Source organism: Eumetopias jubatus, unplaced genomic scaffold (assembly GCF_037043125.1).
Source record: "Eumetopias jubatus isolate StellerSeaLion01/CBP00866 unplaced genomic scaffold, mEumJub1_p1.0 scaffold_17, whole genome shotgun sequence".
In the NCBI taxonomy this organism is placed as follows: Eukaryota; Metazoa; Chordata; class Mammalia; order Carnivora; family Otariidae; genus Eumetopias; species Eumetopias jubatus.
The window spans coordinates 13,579,382-13,603,806 of NW_028274823.1; the positions used below are offsets into that span (position 1 = coordinate 13,579,382).

Consider the following 24,425-nt stretch of genomic DNA (forward strand, 5'->3'; position numbering starts at 1 on the left):
CCCAGCAGCGAGCGCGAAACCAGGGAGGAGCGCCCAGCACTGGGCGGGGAGCTCGCGCTGCGCGCCCCCGGTCGCCACGGCAACCAGGGAGGTGCTGACCCCTGACCCCGCGGCCCCGCCCGGCCCCGCCCCGTCGCGTTCCCGAGCTCAACATGGAGAAGGCCAACCCGGAAGTGCCGCCGCCGCCGCCGCCCGCCGGGTGTTAGGAGCAGCCGGCCGGGCGAGGCCGAGTCCCGTACCCGCCGTCCTGCAGCCCGCGGCCCGCCGGCGCTGGGGCGGCCGCGTCCCCTGCCCCCCGTCCCGCAACACGGCCAGGCGACCCGCCCCTGCCCCCGCCCGAGAGGAGGAGCCGAGGCGAGGGGGAGGAGGGGGAGGAGGAGGAGGGAGAGGGAGAGGTTTGCGAGAGGGAGCCAGGCCGCGCGAGCCGCTGGCGGTTCGTATTACCGGGGTCGGAAGGAGGAGCCGGGCCGGGCCAGCCGACCTGCGCGGGCGGGCGGGAGACGTGGAGGAGGCGGGGGCGGCCCGGCCGCGAGGAGGCAGGCGTGGGACCGGGGGCTGCGAGTTTCGGCGGGCGAGCTCTAGTAGGTCGGGCGGGGGGCGCCCTGCCACCCCCGCAGCGCCTCGCGGGGCCCTGGCGGCCAGGCCTCAACTGCCAGCAGGCCCGGGAGCCGCTCGCCGCCGCCCAGGGTCCGTCCCCGCGGCCGGCGGCGCGTGAAGGTGCGGACGCCCGGCGTGGGGGTCCGCGCGGAGGCCTGGGCGGCGCGGCCAGGGGATGGTGGGCCCCTGGGCTTCTGCAGCGGAGAGGGCACCCCCAGAACAGCCGTGCCTCCGGGCTGCCCCAGCGAGGCGCTTGGCAGCGAGCCCTGGGGAAGTTGGGCCGCTGTGAGGTTGCCTGTCGCCGTTAAAGTGCCCTTAGGATGCAGTGATTAAGGAATTAGGCTCTCCCTCCGGGAGGGGCAGTGCCTGCGCTTGAGAACTCGGTGCAGAGAAAAAGGACAGAAAGATGCTGTCCGAGCAAGCCCAGAAGTGGTTTCCGACCCACGTGCAGGTCACCGTGCTCCAAGCCAAAGATCTTAGGCCAAAAGGCAAAAGTGGCACCAATGACACATACACTATAATTCAGTTGGGCAAGGAAAAGTACTCCACCTCTGTAGCCGAGAAAACCCTTGAGCCAGTCTGGAAGGAAGAGGCCTCTTTTGAGCTACCTGGATTGCTAGTGCAGGGGAATCCAGAGAAATACATTCTTTTCCTCATAGTTATGCACAGGTCCCTGGTGGGTCTGGATAAGTTTTTAGGGCAGGTGGCAATCAATCTCAATGACATCTTTGAGGACAAACAAAGAAGGAAAACAGAGTAAGTTATGTAATTTATTTTGAATTTGGGGGAGATTGACTATATCTTCTTTATGGATATTCTGTTCTTGGAAATTATTTGTATAGCTGGGGCATTGGTTTTTGGACTGAAATATGACCTAGTTTTAAGCACCATATCTGCACGGATCTGAAGTAAAAATAGCCCTTGTGAAGAAGTATTTTTTAAATGGAGGCATTAATGATCCATTACTCTCTCATTTTTAAGGTAAACATCTTAATTGAATATTTTGCACTGAATTTTAAGTAAACTGACATTGCTTCACTACTTATAAGAGGACTGGATCACATAACATGTTCAAATTGTTATGGCCATTAAACATTACAATTTGCCAGGAAATGGAACATCAGAAAATTAAATCTACCAATATAACGTCTTATATTGAACTCTGAAGCTGTCAAAAGATAAATTACCAAATTTAGAGCTCCGTATTCCATTGGAGATTTACAAACACAAGTTGGCCTTTATTTTAGCTCAACCATCTTTCGGGGTCAGTACATCTTGATGGAGTCTAAAGCTGTTAAAAGAAAAAAAATTTTAAAGTGTTTACAAACATTCCTAACCTTGAATACACGCTAACATTTTTGTGTGAATTTACAATGTGTTGGAGTTAGTGTATTACTTCAGAATTAGTTTTGTAAAGCCAGCGTGTTTAGACTATGTTAAATGCTCTCAGATTGGAGACAGTGATTCAGTTCTTGTGATGAAGTGATTTAATGACATCTTCCCTGCAAACATGACCTTTAACCTACGACTTTCAAGCTTAGGATAGATATAGTCTCATTTAAAAAAGGATAATATAAATTAGCACTTGGATATTATGTCTTAAGTTGAAAAATAATATGTTTTTAGAGATAGATATACTCACACTTCCTTAAACCTGTAGTTATTCTGATCTGAGAGAACCTTAAAATTAACGGAATTAATGAGAGAAAAATATAGGTTGAATTTATAAGAGGACTTCAAGTTTCCAAAGCAGCTTTGGTGTTTCTTTCAGAGTCATAACTGAAATTTATTTGCCCTTTTAAAAACTTTTGATAATGGTAACTTCCTTGAAGTTTGTGTTAATTTCTTATATTTTAGAACAAGTGTCTTATTTTCTGTACATCTTCCTGCAGTCTTCTCTTGATTAGTGTTTTTATTTTTATTACATTTTTTTAAATTGGGACTTCATGTAAGATTTAATACGTGAAGGGTAAAAGGGTAGAGAGATAAGTACTAGGAATGCAAGAGGAAAAAATGGTAAATATTTAATTAGGAGATAATATTTTAAGAAAAAAAATTTTCAAAAAATGTGAAGTTGAATATATATGGATGATTTTTGACAACGGTTACCTACAAAATGGCATTGTTTCCTCTGAGGAGTTCTTCATCAAATTGAAACTGAAAAATGGATAATCACCAAATAATTTGCTTCAAATCACCAATTTTGGATGACACTCTATAATATTTAAAGTGTTTTGAATGTAAACTTTTAGGTATATTGTAACTGCAAATTTTATGCTGCGTTTTTTGGTACTTTTTATGTTAATGAATGACCTATTCCAGGCCTTCTCTGAAATCTAAATTTTCTGAGTGAAAGTAGGCCCAACTGTGAATCCAGAGATTCAGAGGATGAAATGAGGTTTTAAAATTCCTTCTTGTTTTACTCCTTATCTTTGGCAGCATCCGAATGACAGTATATTTGGCCGTAAGCAACACTCTCCTATCGTGGTCTCCCTACAGAAATTCTCTGTTGACTACTATATAAAATTCATTTGAACTTTCAGGGGGAAAATACTTTTAAATGTTCTCAACAGGGCTTGTGATGTTATTGCATGCAAAGTGATTTTCAGATGTTATTAAATCCCATTTTCGTTGTGGATAAATGAGGACCACATATTTGATGAGATAGCTTTATTGGTAATATTTCTAGTTTTTTAATATATTTAATAGCTTCCTTTTCCAACACAGCTGTGCATGTGGCACAGTACGAGATGAACTTGAGCCACCGGTGTATTGCAAGAAAGATATTTAATATTCTGCACAGTGCTGAGCCTTGTCGGCATATTCCCAAGTGCTTTTTAGAAAACCGGTATGAGTGATGAAGGCTACCAGCTGATTTAGAAGTCCCATGAAACTGCTGGGTGTGACACTTTATACTCTTGACACTGAAGACAAGTATTTACAGCTTGTCTTCCAATTGTGTCATGATACGCAAAGAAATGTGATGGCTAAAACTTACTTATTTTTATAATTTGAGATTAAATGCCTTTCTTTCTTTCTTTCTTTTTTTTTTTTCTTTTAAGGAGAGGGAAAGGGCCTGAGCCAGAACATTTTGAGTGGGGCATGGAAAGAGAACTTCTGTATCTCCCACTTTTATGGGTGTCTGGGTTGGTTCTGGCATGAGATTTAAGGAAATAATACAATGTTTAATAATAGAATGGTAAAATCGTTCATGCTGTTATGTAATATCTATTGATTTTTTTACAACAGGAATGGGTAATGTTGATTTTTTTTTTTTTTTTTTTAATGCTCATGAAAAGTAATAACAATCAGAGTCCCTAGAGTTAGGTATGACTCAAACACATGCAGATTTTAGGACTTTTGTGTGAGTCTCTGCAGTGCACCTGTGTCCTGGCCTCTGGCACCCTTCCTGCCAATCTTGTCCTGTTTCTGACCACACAGCACCAATTGCTTGGGAATAGTTCCCACATGTGTGGTGATTTTTGAACATGGACCTGTGCCCACTAAAAATTGAACAGAGGCCATATACAGTTTAAAAACAGCACTCCAGAGGTGAAAAAAAATCAGCATTAATCCACTAAGCCCCAAATGCTGTGTCTTCATTTTATCTTTCTGAAGCCTGGGAAAATAAGTGCTATCTCTGGAATGATTCTTGAAGGTCTCATTAAGACTTCCCCATCATACCACTTTCAAAACAAAGCAGCTAAAGTAGTTTGTCATGCCTAAGTTTTATATATTTGTTAAAAGTTCTTTGCAGTTTTTTTTTTTCTTGAAGGGTGGGGAGAGGATGGAAAATACACTGCATTTAGAATTTGTATTCAAATACTGACTTGCTTGATTCTTTAAAGCTTACCTGAGTAGTGTTCCCTACCGTAAAACAAAACAACACAACACACACACAGAGTTGTAGCTTGGTTGTGTTAAGAGTATAGTTTTAGAAAAAAATATTCAATAAACATTTATCGAGTACAAGGCAAACTGCCTTCAAGGAGCTTACCCTTTAGCAGGAGAAAACCTGCATTGCCTTCCTCCGTGGTTGTCACTGCCTCCTGATGGAACACAGCGTCCTGTAATATGGCCCGCCCTGCCTTTAACCTTATTAACATATGTGGTTCATCAAATAGTAAAGAACTTCTATTTTCATGCAGATGTTGTTCATCAACTTGGATATTTTCCTTATTGACTTTAATCTGACATTGGGAAGTTACTTAGCCTTTGTGCCTCAATTCCCTCATCTATGAAAAATGGATGTTAAAAGTAAATGAATGATTTGGTCTTATTCCTGAAATTCAGTGAGTTTTGATTACTCTCACCTCCTACCAACTATTGGGTTATTGGTTTATTTTTTTCCTCAGATTTGCTTTGATTTGTTGTATACATGGAAGAGGACATGCTTCGGTTTTTTGTTTTTGGTACACTTCTTGCAAAGTATATTCACTTATTTTGTGTAAAGCCTAGATGTTACAGAGTATTTCCCGTGTACTATCCATTAGAAGCATTTCTCCCCCCCCTTGAAAATGGCTTTATTTTCCAGAACTGGGAATTAATAACTGGGTGTATAACCTTGCTTTTCGAGTATTAAATTCTGTCTTGTTCAAGGTTCTGTATTCCACAGAGTTTATTGCTGTCATTTCTTATTTCTAGCCCCTGTGTCTTCAAATTTCAATATTTGCTTCAAGGGCGTTTCTCAATTTAAGGTCTTGGGGTAATGCTTCCTATTATAAAATATTTTATCTTTTTTAAAAAAACTGCTTGCTTTGATGCAACTAGATCTTAATTGATTGAATTTCTTCAAATTAATGAAGAAAACATTTCTCTTGTCTGTTACTTGCTGAGATGGAACTGGTATGGATGCTGTGTGCCAATTTTCTCTCCTGGCCTGGAAAAGACCCGTGAACTAGTCTTCCACCTGATGGATAGTAAACATAAGCTTCTTCTGGCATATCTTCCTGGTAACAAGGAGAGAAAGTACTAATGTAAAATTAGATCAGAGTTCCTTTGTAGCTAGGAAAATTTGTTACACTTGGTTAGAGCTGTATTTAAGTAATAACCTGTCTGCCGGTTATGCTTCACTGTTAAATAATGTGAAAACACTGTAGAAACTCTTCTAGGCTTGATTTTGCAAAATTTTTTTTTTTTTTTTGGCTGTTTTCCCTGTAGAATAACCACTTGTACCACTGACCACCAGAGACTTTCTTGTGGATAAAAATACTGTGAACAAAACCAAAACAGACTTGGCTTCGTATATAGTAGCCCCCTCATATCCACGGGGATACGTTCCAAGACCCCCAGTGGGTGCCTGGAATTGTGGCTAGTACCCGATCCTAGATCTACTATGTTTTTCTCTATATGTACATACCTATGATCAAGTTTATAAATTAGGCACAGTAAGAGATCAGTAGTACAATAGAACAGTTATATACTGTAATAAAAGCAATGCGAATGTGGTCTCTCTCTCTTATTGTCCTGTACTCACTCTCCTTGTGCTGATGTGAGATGATAAAATGCCTCCCTGTTGAGATGAAGCGGGGTGAATGACATAGGCTTTGTGACATAGCATTAGGCTACTACTGACCTTCTGAGGATATGTCAGACGGAGGATCGTCCGCTTCCAGAACTCGGTTAACCGCTGGTAACTGAAGCCGTGGATAAGGGGGACTGCTGTAACATTTGACAATGGGCATTGCAATTCAGCGAACTGACTACAAAGCATAAGATTTGGCTCCGATTTAAATAATTTTTCTTTGGTATTGTTATAGTAGCAATAGTAAATGAAGCTAATAGATTCTAACAGGAAGCATTTAAGCTTGCTTTTTTCAAAAACTTTACAGGATTTATGACTATTTTTCACGTCCTACATTTTACTCATTTTTCATATTTTATTCAGGAGAAGGCTTTGACCCACTTGATATGAATCTAAATTACATCTTAGGTAATTTTCACAGTGAGCAAACTATAATGCAATGGTCTCTGATGTTAAACGAAATTCTTTCAGTAGTTTTTACCGAAGAAAAACGGGCTAAATATTTTATTGAAAATGGGGTCATTATTGTATAATGCTTAAGAGTAGTGAACTGATGAATTCTTTCATAGCCTTTACCTCAGTGTCTTTTAACATTAACAAATGTTCTTAGGCCACTAGCAACGCTTATGTTAGATGGACACAGAATAGCTGTCGTGCTTAGATTGCCTTGATGTGTATGATAGCTTTACCTGAAAAGCTATTTATATATAACAAGCTCGTATCCTCTCTTCATTACGTGTTACAACCCAGTTTTTTCCTTCTCTTTAAGGTGGTTTAGATTAGAATCCAAACAAGGAAAAAGAGCCAAAAACAGGGGTGAGATAAAGGTCAATATTCAATTCATGAGGAACAATATGACAGCAAGTATGTTTGACTTATCAATGAAGGACAAAACAAGATCTCCTTTTGCAAAATTAAAAGATAAGATGAAAGGTAGAAAAAATGATGGGACATTTTCTGATACGTCTTCTGCAATCATTCCAAGTTCTCACATACCCGATGCCAATACTGAATTTTCAAGTGGTGAAATACAGATGAAATCCAAACCAAAAAAGCCTTTCCTTTTGGGTCCTCAGCGACTCTCTTCAGCACATTCAATGTCTGACTTAACTGGGACCCACATATCTTCTGAGAAACTGAAGTCTGGCACCATTGGTCAAACGCATCTTCTTGGACGGCAGATAGATTCCTTTGGAGCGGTTCCGGAGAGTGGTAAGTGACACTTTCTAATTGTATCCTTAGTGATCCAAGCTACCGTTGTAATTTTTAAAGTCTAACTTATAAAGTTAGAAAATAAAAATGGCAATTTCTTGGTAGTTTCTAAGTTTAGTCGTCAACTCTTTATTGAGTGCTGAGTATGCTCAAAATTGGAAGTTTATTAAAGGCAGAACTTGTCTGTATTCAGCATTGTGTTTATATTAAATGATAACAAAAATGAGTCCCAGTTGCTTTTCATGGCCTGGCATCTTTTTTTACTGCTGTTTCTTTGGTCTTGAAAGCCTGAAGCATAAATAATTGTTCCATTTAATCAGAAAGTTCCTAGAAAAAAAACCTTGTATGTTCAGAAGTAGCAAAGTATATTTAATGCTAATGATGACAAAAGTCTTTAAGAATTTAAGCACCTTTATGCCCACCAGAACCTCTAGTTTTGACATTATAGTTTGTTTATGTGATTTTTTTTTTTCTGAGCTGAGTAAATTACTGATTGTCTAGCAATATGCTAATTATCATTAGCCTACCTTCTTGTGCTATACTTTACCATTTTAAGATTGTTTTCCTTGATTATTTTAAAGGTTAATATCTTTAAATAGCTAATTGCTCTCATTCTAAAAGCAGCAGTATGCACACAGAATGTGTCAAGTAGTGTGATGTAATGTGTCACTGATTATGTGCTAACTACAAAATTGTTTGCAGGAAGTCTCAAATCTCCACACAGAAGAACATTAAGCTTTGATACTTCTAAAATGAACCAACCTGACAGCAGTGTGGATGAAGGTGAATCGTCTTTTGGAAGACAAAATGACCCATTTACAAATGTGACTGCTTCATTACCCCAAAAATTTGCAACACTGCCAAGGAAGAAAAATCCATTTGAGGAAAGCAGTGAATCATGGGACAGCAGCATGAATTTATTTTCAAAATCAGTTGAAGTAAGAAAAGAAAATAAAAGAGAGAAAAGGGAGAAAGTTAGCCTGTTTGAAAGAGTGACTGGAAAAAAAGATAGCCGAAGATCTGATAAACTTAACAATGGGGGATCTGATAGCCCTTGTGACTTGAAATCACCTAATGCATTTAGTGAAAATCGTCAGGACTATTTTGATTATGAGTCAACTAATCCGTTTACAGCAAAATTCAGGGCTTCAAATATAATGCCATCTTCAAGGTAAGCCTAACATTGGGGGAAATTGTGCTATTTTGAAAAATATTGTACTTGAAAGTATCAAATATCCCTTTTAAATACTTGAATGTTTTAAATTCCTTTTATTTGACTTGAACAAAATTCTTATCTTATTTTTATAATTAATTATGGAGCCAGGCAACATTGCATACATCTTTTTGGAATTGAACTTTTTATCTTAGAAGGATAAAAGATTATTAATCCCTATCCTAGACTCTTTCTACTTCCCTGAGCAAGAAACTCACTGAAACTTAGGAAGAGAACGACATAGCTTTTGATGAGACATGGTGAGAGTCAATCACCACTGGGTGTTAATTCAGGCCAGAAATTAGGTGATATGTTATGTTTCTAGATATTATTTTCCAGGGATTAGTTCACGGGCTCTCTGGAGAGGATTCGTGGACCAGTAGCAGCCCATGGGCTGTTCTTTAAGAAATACTGGCTTAGGTTAAGTATTAATGGTTTTCATCGTAGGTGTTAACTACCGTTATCAAATGTCTGTTTAGAAGCAGCTTTTATTTGTGAATGTTTACTGGAATTTTGTGACCCTTGTGGGTACTATAAATATATCAGAGTTTTCTATATGATGACTTAATGGTCATAGGAATAATCACTGTCATGATAATAGATTTTCAAAATCTTGAGTTCTCAGTTACATGTATAATGGTACTTTTCTTCTTCCTTAGTACAAATTGGAACTATATACCTTTAAATGAGATTATAGGTTTTGCAGAAGTGAACGGTGGAATAGCTGATCAAAGAAAACTTAAAGAATAAGATGAATTTATTGGAATCCTAAGCACTTATGGAATAGCAGGGTAGAGTGTTTGCCATGGAATGTAGATTTTCCTCCAGGCAGTAACATACAGAATACCAGCCTGAGTGGGAATCCTGGCTCAGTAGCTCTGTGACTTCTGTAAACCTCATTGTGTCCATCTTCCTTTAAACAAGGAAAAGAATACCTGCTTGGTAGCATTGGGTGATGATAAATTATAAATCAAGTACATGGCATGAAGCCAGGGCCTAAATAAGGGAACCCATGAATGGTGGCTGTTACTACTATGTTTTATATACGGTCATGTCGTATTTTATTCAAAAAGTGCTTTGTTTTGGCCCACCATAAACAAAAAGTGTAACATTAACAAGCACCCTTTTAGACCATACTCTCCCACCTGTCTTCTGATCTTCTCCTGATGTGGTCAGGTATGCATTTAACATTTTCAAGGGAAACGTGTATTTCTTTCATTTTCTTTTAGCAGCAAATGTTTGCTGTGGCTTTAAAAAGTATAGCTCAGTTTTCTTTATAAACTATACTCCAAAAAATATATTTTTATCGTGTGGCATTAATGTTTTTTCAAAGAGTCCATAGTCTCGTTGTGCTACTCACATATTTCATTTTGGTATTTCACATGGCGTATTCCACATATTGTCTTAAGTCCTAAATTACAGAGGTAAATAGAAATATATTTGCTTTTTCTCCCTTTTGCTAAACTTTTTTTTGAAGAAAATGAAAAACAACTGTCTGAGGTAACTTAGAGATTGGGTACTTTATATAATTTTAGATTCAAAGAAAAGCAAGAAAAATGGGAAGTGGTAAGAAAATGTTTTTAACTTATGGCAGCATGGGGAAAAATAAGTATCCTCAAATCTTTAATTGCCCTATACTTGGGCTGTTTACATGGATTGCCACGGGTTTTTAAAGTGAGTGGGGCATTTTGCCAGACTTAGGCTTTGTTTGGGTGACTTCAGGACAAATGCTGTTTCTGTCAAAATTAGAGCTATTTCTTGATAAATGCATAAAATGCTTGCAAGTGTGTAAAAAAACAGGATTTTTACATTTTAAGTCTTCCTCTTCTTCGTGTTCTTTGGGACGCCAGGTATGAGGCCAACAACATTTGTAGGTTCCTGGGAAGTTCCTCTTCCTCTGTGTGTCGCAAACCGTGTTTGTGGTAAATACATTTGCAGTTAAAGGGTTGCTCTAATTTATAGTGTAAAAAAGAAGGATTGACTATAAGTAGATCTAGGAAGAGAGTACAGTTGAAAGTTCTGGAAAGCAGCTTGATCTCGAGTGGAATTTGGGAGGATACAGTCGAGGTAGTTTCATCTTCATGTGGCCAGTGTTCCTGTTTCTCCTGCCGACATCAGCCCTCAGTTATGGGAGACATTTTAGATTTCTCACGCTCACATCTCAATCCGATGCACTTTGGAAGCTACAGACTCCTACCACGAGGACATGTGCTGCAGATTATTTTTTCCATTAGTGCTAAAGGGATCTATTTAGAGTCTCCTGGACTCTTGTGGCTGGCGTCTGTGAAAATACTGAGCAGAGTGAAGGGTAAGCTCTGTGGCTGTGGATCCACATCATGTTCTTTGTGAGTGAGCTGGCTCACCGGGGATCGCAGGTGCAGGGGAACCGTGCTGTTGCCCTGCAAAGGGGATAGGGTGTGATTAAACCTGGAGAATTTTCTTTATTCTGAAAAACTTGAAAGTACTAAGGAACGCTTTCTTAGAAGTCAGAGTTTTTATTTCTTAGTAAAGAGAAAGTAAAATCCACCTGAAGAAATCACCTTGTAAACCCCCCAAAGTACCACCTTTTGCTTCCATTCTTTTAATAGGTCCTATAATAGTCTTGCATAAAACCGACAGGAGAGATGAACGGAGAACAGGGTTCTTTGAAACCCTTTGCTGCCTTGCACTTACTAATTTGCAGCTTCTTTCTGCTTACCTGCCCCTCTGAAGCCTTGCTTGCTCTTAGAAGGAGAGGTAGTTGATCCTTGTGGGGCAGCCTTAGCCTTTTCTTACCTAAGTCTTATTGTGGGCATCCCATTGTTCACCAGTAGACCTCCCACCACCATGAACAGCTTGAGGGCAGCATCTGCATTTCGTTCGTCTTTCCACCCATAATCTCCAGTCTAATGCTTAGTAGATAGTAGATGTTAGAAAAAATCATTTTTGAATCCATGAACACGGAATAGCAGACCGATTTCCTAAAATGTGCTTTTATTCCTTTAGGCTCCTCTTGCCGCCCAGTGTGGGCTGAAGATCTGGTACACTGAAAACAGATTCACAAAGGCAAATATGTACATTTTTACGTAAAACTCAGCATTAGTCAAAACCTAAGTGAGTGTCAAAGGGCTCTTGAAATTTAATACTCAGACCCTACATAGCACATTTCTGGAGTTAAGAACTCCGTGTTAAGTAGGTTATCAGCTGTCATAAACAACCCCAGATCGCGGTGGCTTATCACAGTCAAAGCGTGTTACTCGTTGTTGTCACCGCCTGATTCAAGATGACGGGGAGGAGGGAAGTGGGTGTTTTGCTCCAAGTGGTCATTCAGCTCCACACCGTTATTCAGGAACCAGGCTCCTTTCTTCTTGTGGTGCTACCATTTACCACATGGCCTGCAGGGTCATACAGCGGGGCCAGAGAGCCGAGGGTCACGTGTGGCACGTCTTTCTGTGCCGGCCTGGCCGTGGTGTGCATCACCTCTACAGCTCTCCCCTTGGCCAGAGTCCGTCATGTCCCAACCGCAGTGCAGCCAGGGAAGAAATCTGGTTCAGCGATGGACCCAGAAGAGACTGAGTTGGGTGTGGTGAGGGCACCTCATTGTGTTTGTGGTCTGTGCCAGGTCTGAGAAGTGTGGATACTGTCTAACACTTGGCATGCTGCACGACTCGTACTGCACATGCGCTGGAAAGTGTAGTTGGAATTCTTGCCATTTTCAGGAAAATGTTTCATCAGTTTATGATTGGTATTGTTTGTGTTTTCAAATTGTGGCTGCTCTTGCTTTTTAATTATAAATCACAGGTAATTTGGTGTCATCAGTATCAACTAATGTGTTGTGTGGTTAACCCCACAATTTGTAAAGTAATGCTTGGTTGCATCAGCAGTTACATAATTTTCCAAAAAACAAAACAAAAAAAACCCTGAGTGTTTGTTATGCCATTTTTAATCATTTGTTCATAGCCATGTCTTTAACACTAGGCTAGGTTCCAGTGGAAAGTGGAAATGGTGGGTGTGTTCAGCACACAGGATGTCCTTTTTTTTTTAAAACAGACACAGCTAGACCCTTAGCTAGGTGGGGACAGGTGACGAAGTTCTGGCTTATTGAAGAGTTAGTGGAAGAGATGTCTACCGCAGGTCTGGTCCATGAAAATGCCCTATGCAGTCATCTGTATTGCCTCTCTTCCTCAGTACCTTAGGCCAGGGTTTGGCAAACAAGGTTGGGGGCCCAGATCTGGCTTGCTGCCTGTTTTTGTAAATAATTTTTCAGCTGCCCACAGCCTCGCCACTGGTTTGTGGCTACTTTTGTGCTGCAGCGGTAAAGTTGAGTCAATGTAACAGAGATTGTGTGGCCTGCAGAGTTTACTGAAATCACTTGCTGAGCCCCAGGCTGGCTGAATGGGGATCTTTGGAAAAGGGCAGAGCCGTAAGACAGGGCAGCCTGGGTCGCTGAATGTGGAAGGCCACCTAACCAAGCATAACTGAATAAACCTTATCTGAATGAGACATTCTGAGACTATTAAGTGAACTGCGGTTTTTGCATTTATTTATCACAACACTTAGCATTATTATTACTTAGTATTTAGGGTACAGGAGCCATGGTAACTTTGGTCTGTTTGAAAAGCCCAGTTCAAAAAAGTTTAAGAACCACTGATTTGTAACACCAAATCCAAACTCTTCTAACTTTCAAGACTTACTGTATTTCAGGCTTTTCTTGATGGTCCAACTTTTCTTTTACTATTCCTTATCGCCCTGTTCTAGGTAAGTTAATTTCCTTAACCTCTCTCCTCCGAGACCCTCGTAAGCCTTGCTATGCCCATTACTTAGCTCAGTCCTGGAATGCACTTAACTCATCTGAGTGTGCTCAGCCTATCCTTGATTGAGGCTAAAAACTCTTTAATTCTTTCTCAATAATAACATGGCATTTCCCTTTGGCTTTCTGCTGATACAGAACATAACTGCTCTAGGATATCTATTGTGTCTGGGTCTTAGTCTTCCTTACTAAGTTCTCTAAGCTTCTTAATAGCTATGCTGAATCTTCTCTTGTGGGTGCCCCACAGCATCTAGATGAGCGCATGTCCTCAGTGCTGATCATCAGCGCCTCCTGGGGATTTCTTTTCAACTACAATTTGTTGGGTCCTGAATTAGATAGAATCTTTAGTGTGAATGGGCCCTGAAATGAAAATCAGCATTTTTAAAACTTCCCACTGATTCTCTGTCAGGTTTAAAAAGTACTGATCTAACTTATATCATGTATTTCATAAGACTTCAGTAATTACTAATTGATGAATAGAAATCTGCAGTTCTGTTGGTAAACTCATAGTTGAATAGATGACTTAGTCACATTCGCTTTGCTCACAGGGCCCTAAGTAAGGTGGAGGACACAGGAGGGAGGTCAGCCAGACTAAAACAGGCATGTGGAGAGGAATATAAGATTTCGCTGAATAGCTAAGAAACATCTAAATTATGGTAGGCATTGAGGATCAGGCAGAAATGTGTGAGTATTTAATATTTATGGCATCTGTAGATGAATTGTTTCTCAGAATTCAGGTAAAACCTAGACATCAGTAGTGATGAACAACACTTAGGAAATACGCTTGTGTTTATATGCTACCTATCATAACTTGAACAGAAACTCTGTGATGTGTGTTCTTCTGAGGCTCTATGGGAAACTGTAGGATTGAAGGACTGCCCCCAGTTAAGAGAATTCATTAACACAAGGAGAAAGTTTGTTGTGTATGTCTTATTCTGAAATGTAAAAAAAAAAAAAAGTGTGTGTGTGTATGTGTGTGTAAGCATACTCTGTATGAAGAGCTGATGTTTGATTTTAGAAAGGAAGCTCATTGGAGAGCAAGAACTTATGGGAAGTATTTTTACCGGAGAATGTTGATTTGGGAATATTCTTCTATATGTGACTCATAAAAAGAACATGCTTTCCCTTCATTATTTTCTGCCTTATTGTCATTGTGAATATCATGTAGCAAACTCCTAGTTGTTCTATGTTAACTTAATGGTATGTCTTATAATATCATTCCTGGTGTTATTGATTCTATTAGAGCATATATTTCCATTTACAGTATTTACTGTGGAAAAACCTACGTGTTGCTTAGCTGGTGAAACAGTTATTTTTTAGGAAATAGTGTCTAAGATTAAGAACTCCTGTCTATCACTAATATTTTATAATTTTGCATGACAATATGCCTTTTACTTTTCGGATCAGGTTGACCTACATCCCTTTTTCCCTTCGTCCTTTCTTTCCTTAACTCATCAATTCCTGTCTATGGTTGTATCATACCTTTCTTAGAAGCTACAAAAAAATTGGTTACCTAGAATGTATATTTAAATATGTTTCTAATTTTTACAAATCACCATAGGCTTATAAGCATGTAGTCATTATTATGAAGTTATATAACATGTCCATGAAAAAAAAGATAGACTGTTTACTGTAGGCCTACATTTTGATTCTAAAAAGTTAGAGTAAACAAATGTTCCGAAAGAAATGATCCTATTCATAGTTTTAAAACCTTCATTTTTATAATACTCCATATGGATCTTTTTTCCCCCCATATGAGTTTAAAGCCCAGTCTCTGGCATAATAAACTGTAACATGTATAAGGTTTATTTTAATAGCGATATTTATTTTTTGTTCATATTTGTCTAATATTAAAGATAATTTTGCCCTCATTCATGACAGGCCATAAATCTTTTACACAGCTGAAAATTTGTGGCCTCGTTTACAAGACAGAAAACAAAAACTTTTGAGATGATTTTTAGAGCCATTAATCCATTAGTGTCCAGGGATTTGCAGAATGTATCCAATGAAACATTCGTGACTAGGAACATGAAATATGCAATATGATTAGTTCCCTTAACACTAACTAGAACTTTTATGTTAAACTCCCCGGATACTACTTGAAACTTTTTTACCCTTTGTCATCCTAATACTCATTATAATAGCTCTCATTAATTGGTACATCTCCCAGTGGGTTAATTTGCAGATACCAACCATGCCATCCTTTTGCTAACTCACTAATGCAAATTGATATTTATAGACTTCAAAATTGAAAACAAAAAAAGCTCTGTAACAAAAAAAGACAAAACTTTGCTAAGTCGTCGTTATTATTATTTTGAGTTGAGAGATTGAGATACAGAGAGATTTTGTGAGAGAAGAAAACCAGCCAAAAAAAATCCACAAAAACTACTGTAGGCTAATAAACTGATGTGAAAATTTCTCAATTTACAGCACTTGACAGGTGCTAAAAGAAAAGCATCTTTAATTTTAATGTGTTGTTAGGACCTCTTTAGAGAGACTGTACAAGTTATTAACAAGGTCCTCTGAGACAGGAGACGGGTAATTAACAAGACCTATGGAGATATAGTTTAGGTAATTAACGAGCTCTTAGGCACTGGACACAGGATAACACAACGAGTCCAGTAGTTAAAGAGAACAGGTTGTTATGATATGATCAAATACAAGATAATAGTATGTAAGTCCTTCTGAGGTTTCTGATAGGGAAGTATTAAGATTATATTCCAGTGACCCCAGTGCAAATCAATATGTAAATTTTAACTTTTAAGGTAGAATTTGTGAGGATTATTTCTTTGTCAAACCAACAAGCTTGTTACATGTAGATTAATAATCATTGTTAATTGCCATTAATGAACATGTATATTTTGAGAACAGTACATTGGAAAGATATAAATTTTATGATTCTAAACTATTTTAGACATTTCTTGTTCTGTTTCTTTTTCACCAGTGGCCTGTTGGGTAAAATTGTCTATTCCAGATTGACCTTACTTTCCTTATCTCCTTTAAAGCTGTCAGGATCTGGCCAGAGAGGAGGCTGTTCTTCACCAGTGTAGTTTTTACGTGATATGCACAGCGCCACTCATGTTGTTACGGTACTTTCTAGTTTGAGACTTGATATTCCCAATTTCAGACATTTGGCATAGTTATTTCCTGCATAAATTTGAAATTGTTGGGGTCTGAATCAAGTTTTGGTACAGAAAACTCCCACAGTCAGCAGACCTTTATTATAAACAGGTTATACTTTGAAGATTAAAAATAAAAAGGCCCTTGCAGGTCTCCTGATTCATTCCACTGCCTCTTCCGTGTGACAACTCCAGTCCTTCCAGATGATTTTTTCTGAATTTCAGATCTGATAATCAAATGACACTTCCATTTGCATTATTTTTGGGATATTTACTATACAAGAAAATCAGAGGTTTATTAATATATAAATTCCTGATCTTAGAGTTCATAGAAATGGGCACGTAAATATCAGGTCTCCATTCCATGCTAAGGATTGGACATTGTAGAGGCAGTGGGGAGCCATGAAGATTTTTAAGTTAGGTTGTGATATGATCAGAGTAACATCTTAGGTATAGCCCTGTGATGTGGGGGAGTCTGGTAGGGACAGGAATGGGAAGGGGGAGGACTTGGGGCAGGAAAACTAATTAGAAAGTTAACATGGTTGTGAAGGTGAGAGTTGATGGAGGTTACTTGGTAGTGAGGATGGAAAAGAAGGGAACATCTTGGAGATACATTCCTTTTGTATGTGGAGGTTGGGATGGTAGGGGATTGGTAAAGGAGAAGAAGCAATGAGGATTATTCCAACGATGTGTCCTTAATGTCTTAAATTTGATGAAACACAGCATTGTAAAAACTGTACAGACGGTCCCCAACTTATGGTTCAGCTTATGAATTTTCAACTTTACGATGATGGTAAAGTGATATGCATTCAGTAGAAACCATACTGCAGAATTCTGAATTTTGATCTTTTGCCAGGCCTGGGATATGCCCTAGGATTCTCCCTGGTGAGGCTGGGCAGCAGCAACCGCAGTTTGCAGTCAGCCACGCGATCGCTAGGGCAGACAACTTACAACCATTCTCTACTCATCCAGCCATCTTGTTTTTCACTTTCAGCACAGTATTCAGGAAACTACATGAGATATTCACCACTTTATTATAAAATAGGCTTTGAATTAGGTGATTTTCCCCAATTGTAGCCTGATATAAGTGTTCTGAGCACATTTAAGATCAGCTAGGCTAAGCAATGATGTTTGGTAGATTAGGGGTATTAAATGCATGTATTTTCAATTTACAATGGGTTTATTGAGATGTAACCCCATTGTGAGTCAAGGAAGATCTATATTAACAACGTCAGGTCTGTTGTCAGAGTTGGCATTTTAGTCTTGATGGAGAGGTTTGAGTTTTTTGTTTTTTTTATAAGATGCTGTCTTGTTTATTTTAGAATTTTGTTTTCGAGATAGAAATTATGTGTTTTGAGTTGTTGAAGACAAAGAGTTAGAATCAGTACACTAATTACAGTTCTTGAGAGTTTGTTTTTGAATCCTGAAACACACTTGGCTTCTTTGAACACAACAGTGCAAATTTCTGTAATTGCTTATGGATTTAATACATTTAAAGTGTGTTCACCTTAGAATTGTAATTACTACATGTATTTCTCTCCAGCAGTTTTGGCTTTACCAAATCTTGTTCCTGTTGGACCCCTTTTGTTATTTTCTCACAAGAGAATAACTTCTGTTTCTTTTATATTTAGCCCTACTTCTGTGAACTCTACTTTTCCAGGCCCCTATTCTATGTTTAGAACACTTCCTTTTCGGCCACTATGACTCCATCACCTGCGGTTTACTTTTGGCCATAACAATAAAGCTTTGACTTTTGAAACACATGTACTGTTTCTGTATTTTAATAAATGGTAGTAGTGGTACCTGTGGCAGGGGTGTTCTAAATGGCTGCTGGTGATAGAAAATAAAGCAACTAATTTGATTATGAAATGATTTTCCTTTTACACATTTAGCTAGTTTCTAAGAATATTGGGATCCAGACATTTGACATTTGTCTCCTTGAACTTATATTTTAAGGATAAATTATTGCTCTTTGATGTGTTAAATATAGTATTAATATATAATATAATTGTAATATAAATATTAAAATGTGATATATAAATATGTATCATATATTAAATATAATGTATCATACATCGGGTAAAAAATATATGTATTTTATGTATTTATGTATTTATTTTTTAAAGATTTTATTTATTTATTTGACAGAGACACAGAGAGAGAGGGAACACAAGCAGGGGGAGTGGGAGAGGGAGAAGCAGGCTTCCCACCGAGCAGGGAGCCCGATGTGGGACTTGACCCCAGGACCCTGGGATCATGACCTGAGCCAAAGGCAGACGCTTAACGACTGAGCCACCCAGGCGCCCCTTATGTATTTATTTTAACCTTAGAAATCTTTCTGACAAAAGTGCTAATACCACTTAAATAGCAATTACATGACTCAGTTCTGTCTATAGTAATGCTTAATTCAAATTGCCAGTTTTTAAAAATTGTTTTAACAGACATGTATGTGAAGCTCTACCAGGGCTGGGGGTGGGTGGCTTGAAGATAGAATTCATAGAGGATAAAGTCCCAGTAGCCACATAGGGAGAGGAATGTGTAAGCAGTGACCCATATTCCAGGCAGAATGAACTGTGTTGAACAGAGTTTACTGTAGAAAAGGTAAAGGAACACCTTGCTAGAAATTGGAAAATGCTTCTTCAAGGAAGAGGCCTTTGAGCTTGTTCTTGACCATCAGAGATGATTTTATAATTGGGGAATGAGTGGATAGACAGTTATTTCAGTAAATAGCAAGAAACCTTATTTTTCAAAAATTGAGAGATGCATTTTGAAGGAATATTTTATAAATAATGACTGTATACTCTTGTATCATTAGCTCTTTACTCACTACTTGGTAATTCTACCATTTCTTTTTTAGTTGGAGTCATGGAGCTATACTCCATGCCTGGTAGGTTCCTGAGGAAGTATGTTTGCTACTTTAGGCTACCAAGGAGCCAATTAGTGAGTGCCCTGCAGCGGGTCTGCATTAGGTATAATGACCTCTTTGTTATGGATCCTGGAGTGGGAATGGGGGTGTTCAGGTTAATCACATATTTTGTTGACTAGAGGTATACAGTATATTTTGTTTCATACGGATTTTTTCATTTTCAAAGAAATTAAATGCCCCAAATAAATGAAAAGTGGAAATCATACTGAACATAATTTAATACTTGATTCAGAATATATATATTTGATTACCTTCTTCCAGTCAAAGGTGTTATAATATAACATGAAAATATAAATATAGTAATAGTAGAATATTGTAAAGGAAGTATAGGATAGGTATTAAGAGTTCAAATTTTGGACTCGGGTCTGGATTTGAGTCTTTTGAATAACTAGCTGCTGTATGAACTTATTTAACCTTTCTAAGCCTCATTTTTCTCAACTGTAAAATGGGATAAAGTGTGGAGCATGGTTTACCACAGGGTGAACCGGGAAATGGTAGCTCTCACTATGGCCTTATTGCACAGTGTCTACAGCATATGTAATAATTGCTTTAAATAAGTTAACTGAAATTATTTCCAAGTACTGATGTATTCTCAACTTAAAGTAGAATTTAGGAACTCATGTTTCTCACTGACTAGTAGAGGATATATACATTTGGCAGAAAACAATAAACTTGATAGTTTTTCTAGTTTCTTTCAAGAAGTATGTTCAATAATAATCTTCAGTAAACTGAACCACATTGAGATTAAGTAAAATATTCCCGGTATTAAGTAGAAAATTTGTTTTATTGCTCTACAAGGCAAAGGTATTATAATCAATATTGCTATCAAATCCTGTGTTCAGAAATTCTTGCGTAGTTCTAATAAGGGCAGTGCAGGGCAGACAGCTAAGTTTTGGCTTTTCCTTAAATCATGATGAAAATTTTCTAAACTCACATGTCTGACCTTAGATTAAATTGTTAAAGATGACAGTTCAAACTATCATTATAAGAACGATAAATGCTACTTTACGGAAAACTCTTCAGAACATTCCAGAGTCCTCTGCGAAAAGGGTCTCTGCCTTAGGAAATTCAACACAGGCACCAGGGTATCCCTTCTAACCGAGATTTGAAGGTGGGCTCTTCCTTTCATTTCTTTGTTAAGGAGGGTGCCTTCTTTTCTCTCTGGTTTTCACTAAGAAAATAAGATTCTGCTTGAGGAGTCTCTGGACTCAAGGTTCTTTAATATGCCTGAAATAATATTAATTGCATTTTTAATATTCTGTCATTCTGTTTTTAAAAGATATTCCTTAAGAGAAAATATAAACAAAAGTTAAATGTAAGATATTTTTGTATTGCCATCACTTTATTTTATGGAATAATAGGGATGGGCAGGGTCTTAAAATGTCACTTTTTGTGCCTATTATCTTTAGACTACCAGGAGACAGTATATATTGGGGTGACATTCTACAAAAAGATGTTTTAGAACTTGATAATAAGGTATGGACATTGCTCTCCTGTCTTGTATAAGAATTGTTACTATTGTGAAACAGAGATGCATCAGGCGATGTCTCTGTCTTTAGATCCCAGGCAGGTAGATACAAAATATGTAATTAATTGTCCTAATTGGTGATGCAGTTAGTAAATGCTCAGAGAGCTAAAAATGACAGATTAAATGAGTAAGGTCACGCAGTCTAGGTGTCATGGAAAAGGTAGAATTGGCAGAGTCTCAAAGGATGGATCTATGGAGAGAGGAAAGTGCTTTTATGAATGAAGGTTAAAATGAGACCAGGCAATGCATTAAAAATGAGTGTTTTAAGTGGCTATCAGGGACCCACTACCTGGAATTGTTAAGGTCGAAGGCAGTAGTGGAGATTGGACCTTGTTAATGGGAATGTAGCATACCAGAATGAAGAATTTGCACCTAATTCTGTAATAAGTATAAAGATATTTTGGCCTAGGAGTGATGTGATGGAACACCAATTTTGGGGACACCCAGAGAACAGTGATCTAGGTAATGCATATATAATATGGGCCTGAATAGGAAGAGACACAAAATCAAAAGATGCCAGTGAGACCTCATTTCTAAGTGTGATTTTTAGATTCAGAATAAAAGCTGTTTAGAGTGAAAAGTAATTTATTTATGTAGCTTGTAGGAACAGGACAATGGGGAAGTTATTGTGGCAGCAGAAATTTGCAAATATGACAAGGTACACTCTAAAAAATCAGCGGATGCCTGTGTTTAAAATGTTCTTAGTTTTTTTTTTCTTTCTTTTTTTTATAAGAGAACCATTCAGAAAAAGCTGGCTGAGGGATACAGTATAATATACAATTTCCAATAAAATCATTATATTCATCCACTTTTCGAGGGGCTAGGGAGTGTATTTTTATACAAAACAACAAATTCTTTTCCAGCAAAATTTTATAATTTCTTAGCTCTGGGAAACCAGCTCTTGATCACCAAGACTTGGTTTTTAAGGCTGGGCTTCTCAGCCGAGGGTGTAGTGGCCAGAAATCTCCCAGTCACCCCAGCAGCTCTGCTTCCAAGGAGTATGCACAGGAGTCTGGGGTTTGTATCACCTAATGGAGGGTCCCCAGTAAGTCTGGCTGCCTTGGAAGCCCCTCCCTGAAGGCCCAACAGAGATGACTGGCTGGGGAAGCAGATGCTTTCTGGCCAGGGGCCTCATTGCAGGCTGTTCTTGAACATCTGAGGCCTTCCTGGTGACCAGAGGGCACCGTGGCTTTCTCTCCAGAAATTGGCTTTGTCCCAGGTACAGAGCCAGCTTGGGATGCTCTTGGCCCAGGATGTTGTGGGCTGTCTGGCCTTCTTTGCCTTGGCCAAAGGGACCCAGAGCCAGCTTGCCTTGCCCACCCCTCATGGAGGAGTTCCTGTGCCCAGGTTGTCCTCAGCCCTCAGCCTCTCACAGGAAAGGCTTATCAGGTGCTTGGGTTGGCCTTGATTACACAAGCCATAGGGCTTATGTTTGGAAATTTGGGAATGTATTTAAAATAATTATTTCATTTCTTCACCAGGAGAAAATGGTAAGTTAAACTAGATTGAATATGATATTCTTGATGAAATATGCCTTAACTTCATAGATCTCTTTAAATCGTCAAGTTTTAGGACTTTTTCAGTGACATATTCATTGATATTCATGATTGAAAAGCAGCTTGCTCTGAATTTGCTGTTCATGATCTCTGGTGTCATTGACCACAATTTTTAATTGTCTTGCCTATAAGATCTCATGAAAGACATCCTGTGAGAATATTAATAAGTAAATTACAGTTAATCCCCATAGACATTTATGTATTAGGTTTTGTTTTGCCATTCAGATATTCAGTGTGTGTGCCCAGTCCCAGGAGAGATAATGTAGTATTTTAATCTATAATGTCATTGATTTGTGCTTTTTTTTTTTTTTTTTTTTGCTTTTCCTAAAAAGGAGGAAGGAGCAATATTGAGTTGTACCTTGTTTCTTAAGCCCTTTTGCACATGTAATAAAACTGAAATACGTTACAGGTTGTGTTTGTTAGTGGGATCTCTCTTTGGACACTTTATTTTTTAGGGTTTTTATAAAGAGGATCATTATAGGGCATTTCTTTAAGCTCCTTTAACATTGAGCTTTTGTGGAATAAATGTTTTCAGGGTTTACCAGAAAAATCTCAAAATTAATCTGTATTGTGGTCAAATACCTAAACTGTGGTAGACCTGGTTGGATACACTGGCTAGTTGAATTGATTTTATTGCAGGTCACCAATTTGAAACTTATTTCAATTCATACTGGCAGTTTTAAGTATCAGAATAATTCTTCCTATCTTAAAAAGAACTGAAAAACATTCCATTAATATACTGTCAGGTCTAGATATAATTAATCTTTGTTACTCAGCAAAAACGATTTCCTCTGCTCTTTGAGGACTTGATATCTTGTTAAAACTTATATTGACCTACTGTCGATTTGCTCAGTCAACTATTAGCCCAGTTCTTAGAAATTTTTGTTAAGCACTGGCTATTGATTTATTCAGTATATATTTATTAAGCATCTGCCGCACTCTAGGTACTGGGTCAAGATGCCAGGACTGAAAAGATTAATGAAATATCATTCCTTTCTTCAAGTAATTTGTAGCAGAAGGGATGGGGAATCCAGGAAGTAAGATAGATGCACAAAAGGCAAACTTTAAACAAAATTTATTTTTAGAGCAGTTTTACATCACAGCAAAACTGAGCAGAAAGTACAGAGAGTTCCTGTAAGTGTCCCACCCGCACACATGCATAGCCTCTGCCATTATCAGCACTCCCGCTAGGGTTGTGCATTTGTTACAGTTGATGGACTTACAAGGACACATCATAATTATACAAAGTCCATAGTTTACATTAGGGTTCACTCTTGGTGTTGTACATTCTGTGGGTTTGGACAAATGTATAATGACATGTGTCCACCTGTACAGTATCATACAGAGTATTTTCACTGCCCTAAAAGTCCCGGGTGCTCTGCCTGTTGATCACTCCCTTCCCCCAAACCCTGAAAACCACTGATCTTTTTACTGTGGCCATAGTTTCTGCCTTTTCCAGAATGTCATATAGTTGGAATCCTACAGTCCGTAGCCTGCTTTTTCAGATTGGCTTCTTTCACTTAGTAATATGTATCTAAAGTTCCTCCATGTCTTTATAGCTCATTTCTTCTTCTTTTTTTTTTTTTTTAAAGATTTTTTTATTTATTTATTTCACAGAAAGAGACACAGCGAGAAAGGGAACACAAGCATGGGGAGTGGGAGAGGGAGAAGCAGGCTTCCCGCGGAGCAGGGAGCCCCATGTGGGGCTCGATCCCAGGACCCTGGGATCATGACCTGAGCCGAAGGCAGACGCTTAACGACTGAGCCACCCAGGAGCCCCATAGCTCATTTCTTCTTTAGCACTGAATAATACTCCATTGTTTGTATGTACTACAGTTTATCCATTCACCTACTGAAGAACGTCCTGGTTGCTACCGAGTTTTGGCAGTTATGAATAAATCTTCTGTGTGCAGGTTTTTGTGTGGACATAATTTTCAACACCTTTGGGTAGTACCATGGAG

General features: G+C 38.7%; 1 protein-coding gene across 1 annotated transcript in view; it reads left to right on the plus strand.

Annotated features, from left to right (window-relative positions):
• The first annotated feature begins 709 nt into the window (after window positions 1–709).
• The window catches only part of RAB11FIP2 (RAB11 family interacting protein 2), a 41,264-nt gene continuing 17,548 nt past the window's right edge, over window positions 710–24,425 (plus strand). Inside the window, exons 1-3 of the mRNA XM_028121811.2 lie at window positions 710–1,353; window positions 6,891–7,333; window positions 8,036–8,504. Of these exons, the coding sequence (XP_027977612.1) occupies window positions 1,004–1,353; window positions 6,891–7,333; window positions 8,036–8,504 (1,262 nt within the window). The 5' untranslated portion in view covers window positions 710–1,003. The remainder of the gene's footprint in view (window positions 1,354–6,890; window positions 7,334–8,035; window positions 8,505–24,425) is intronic.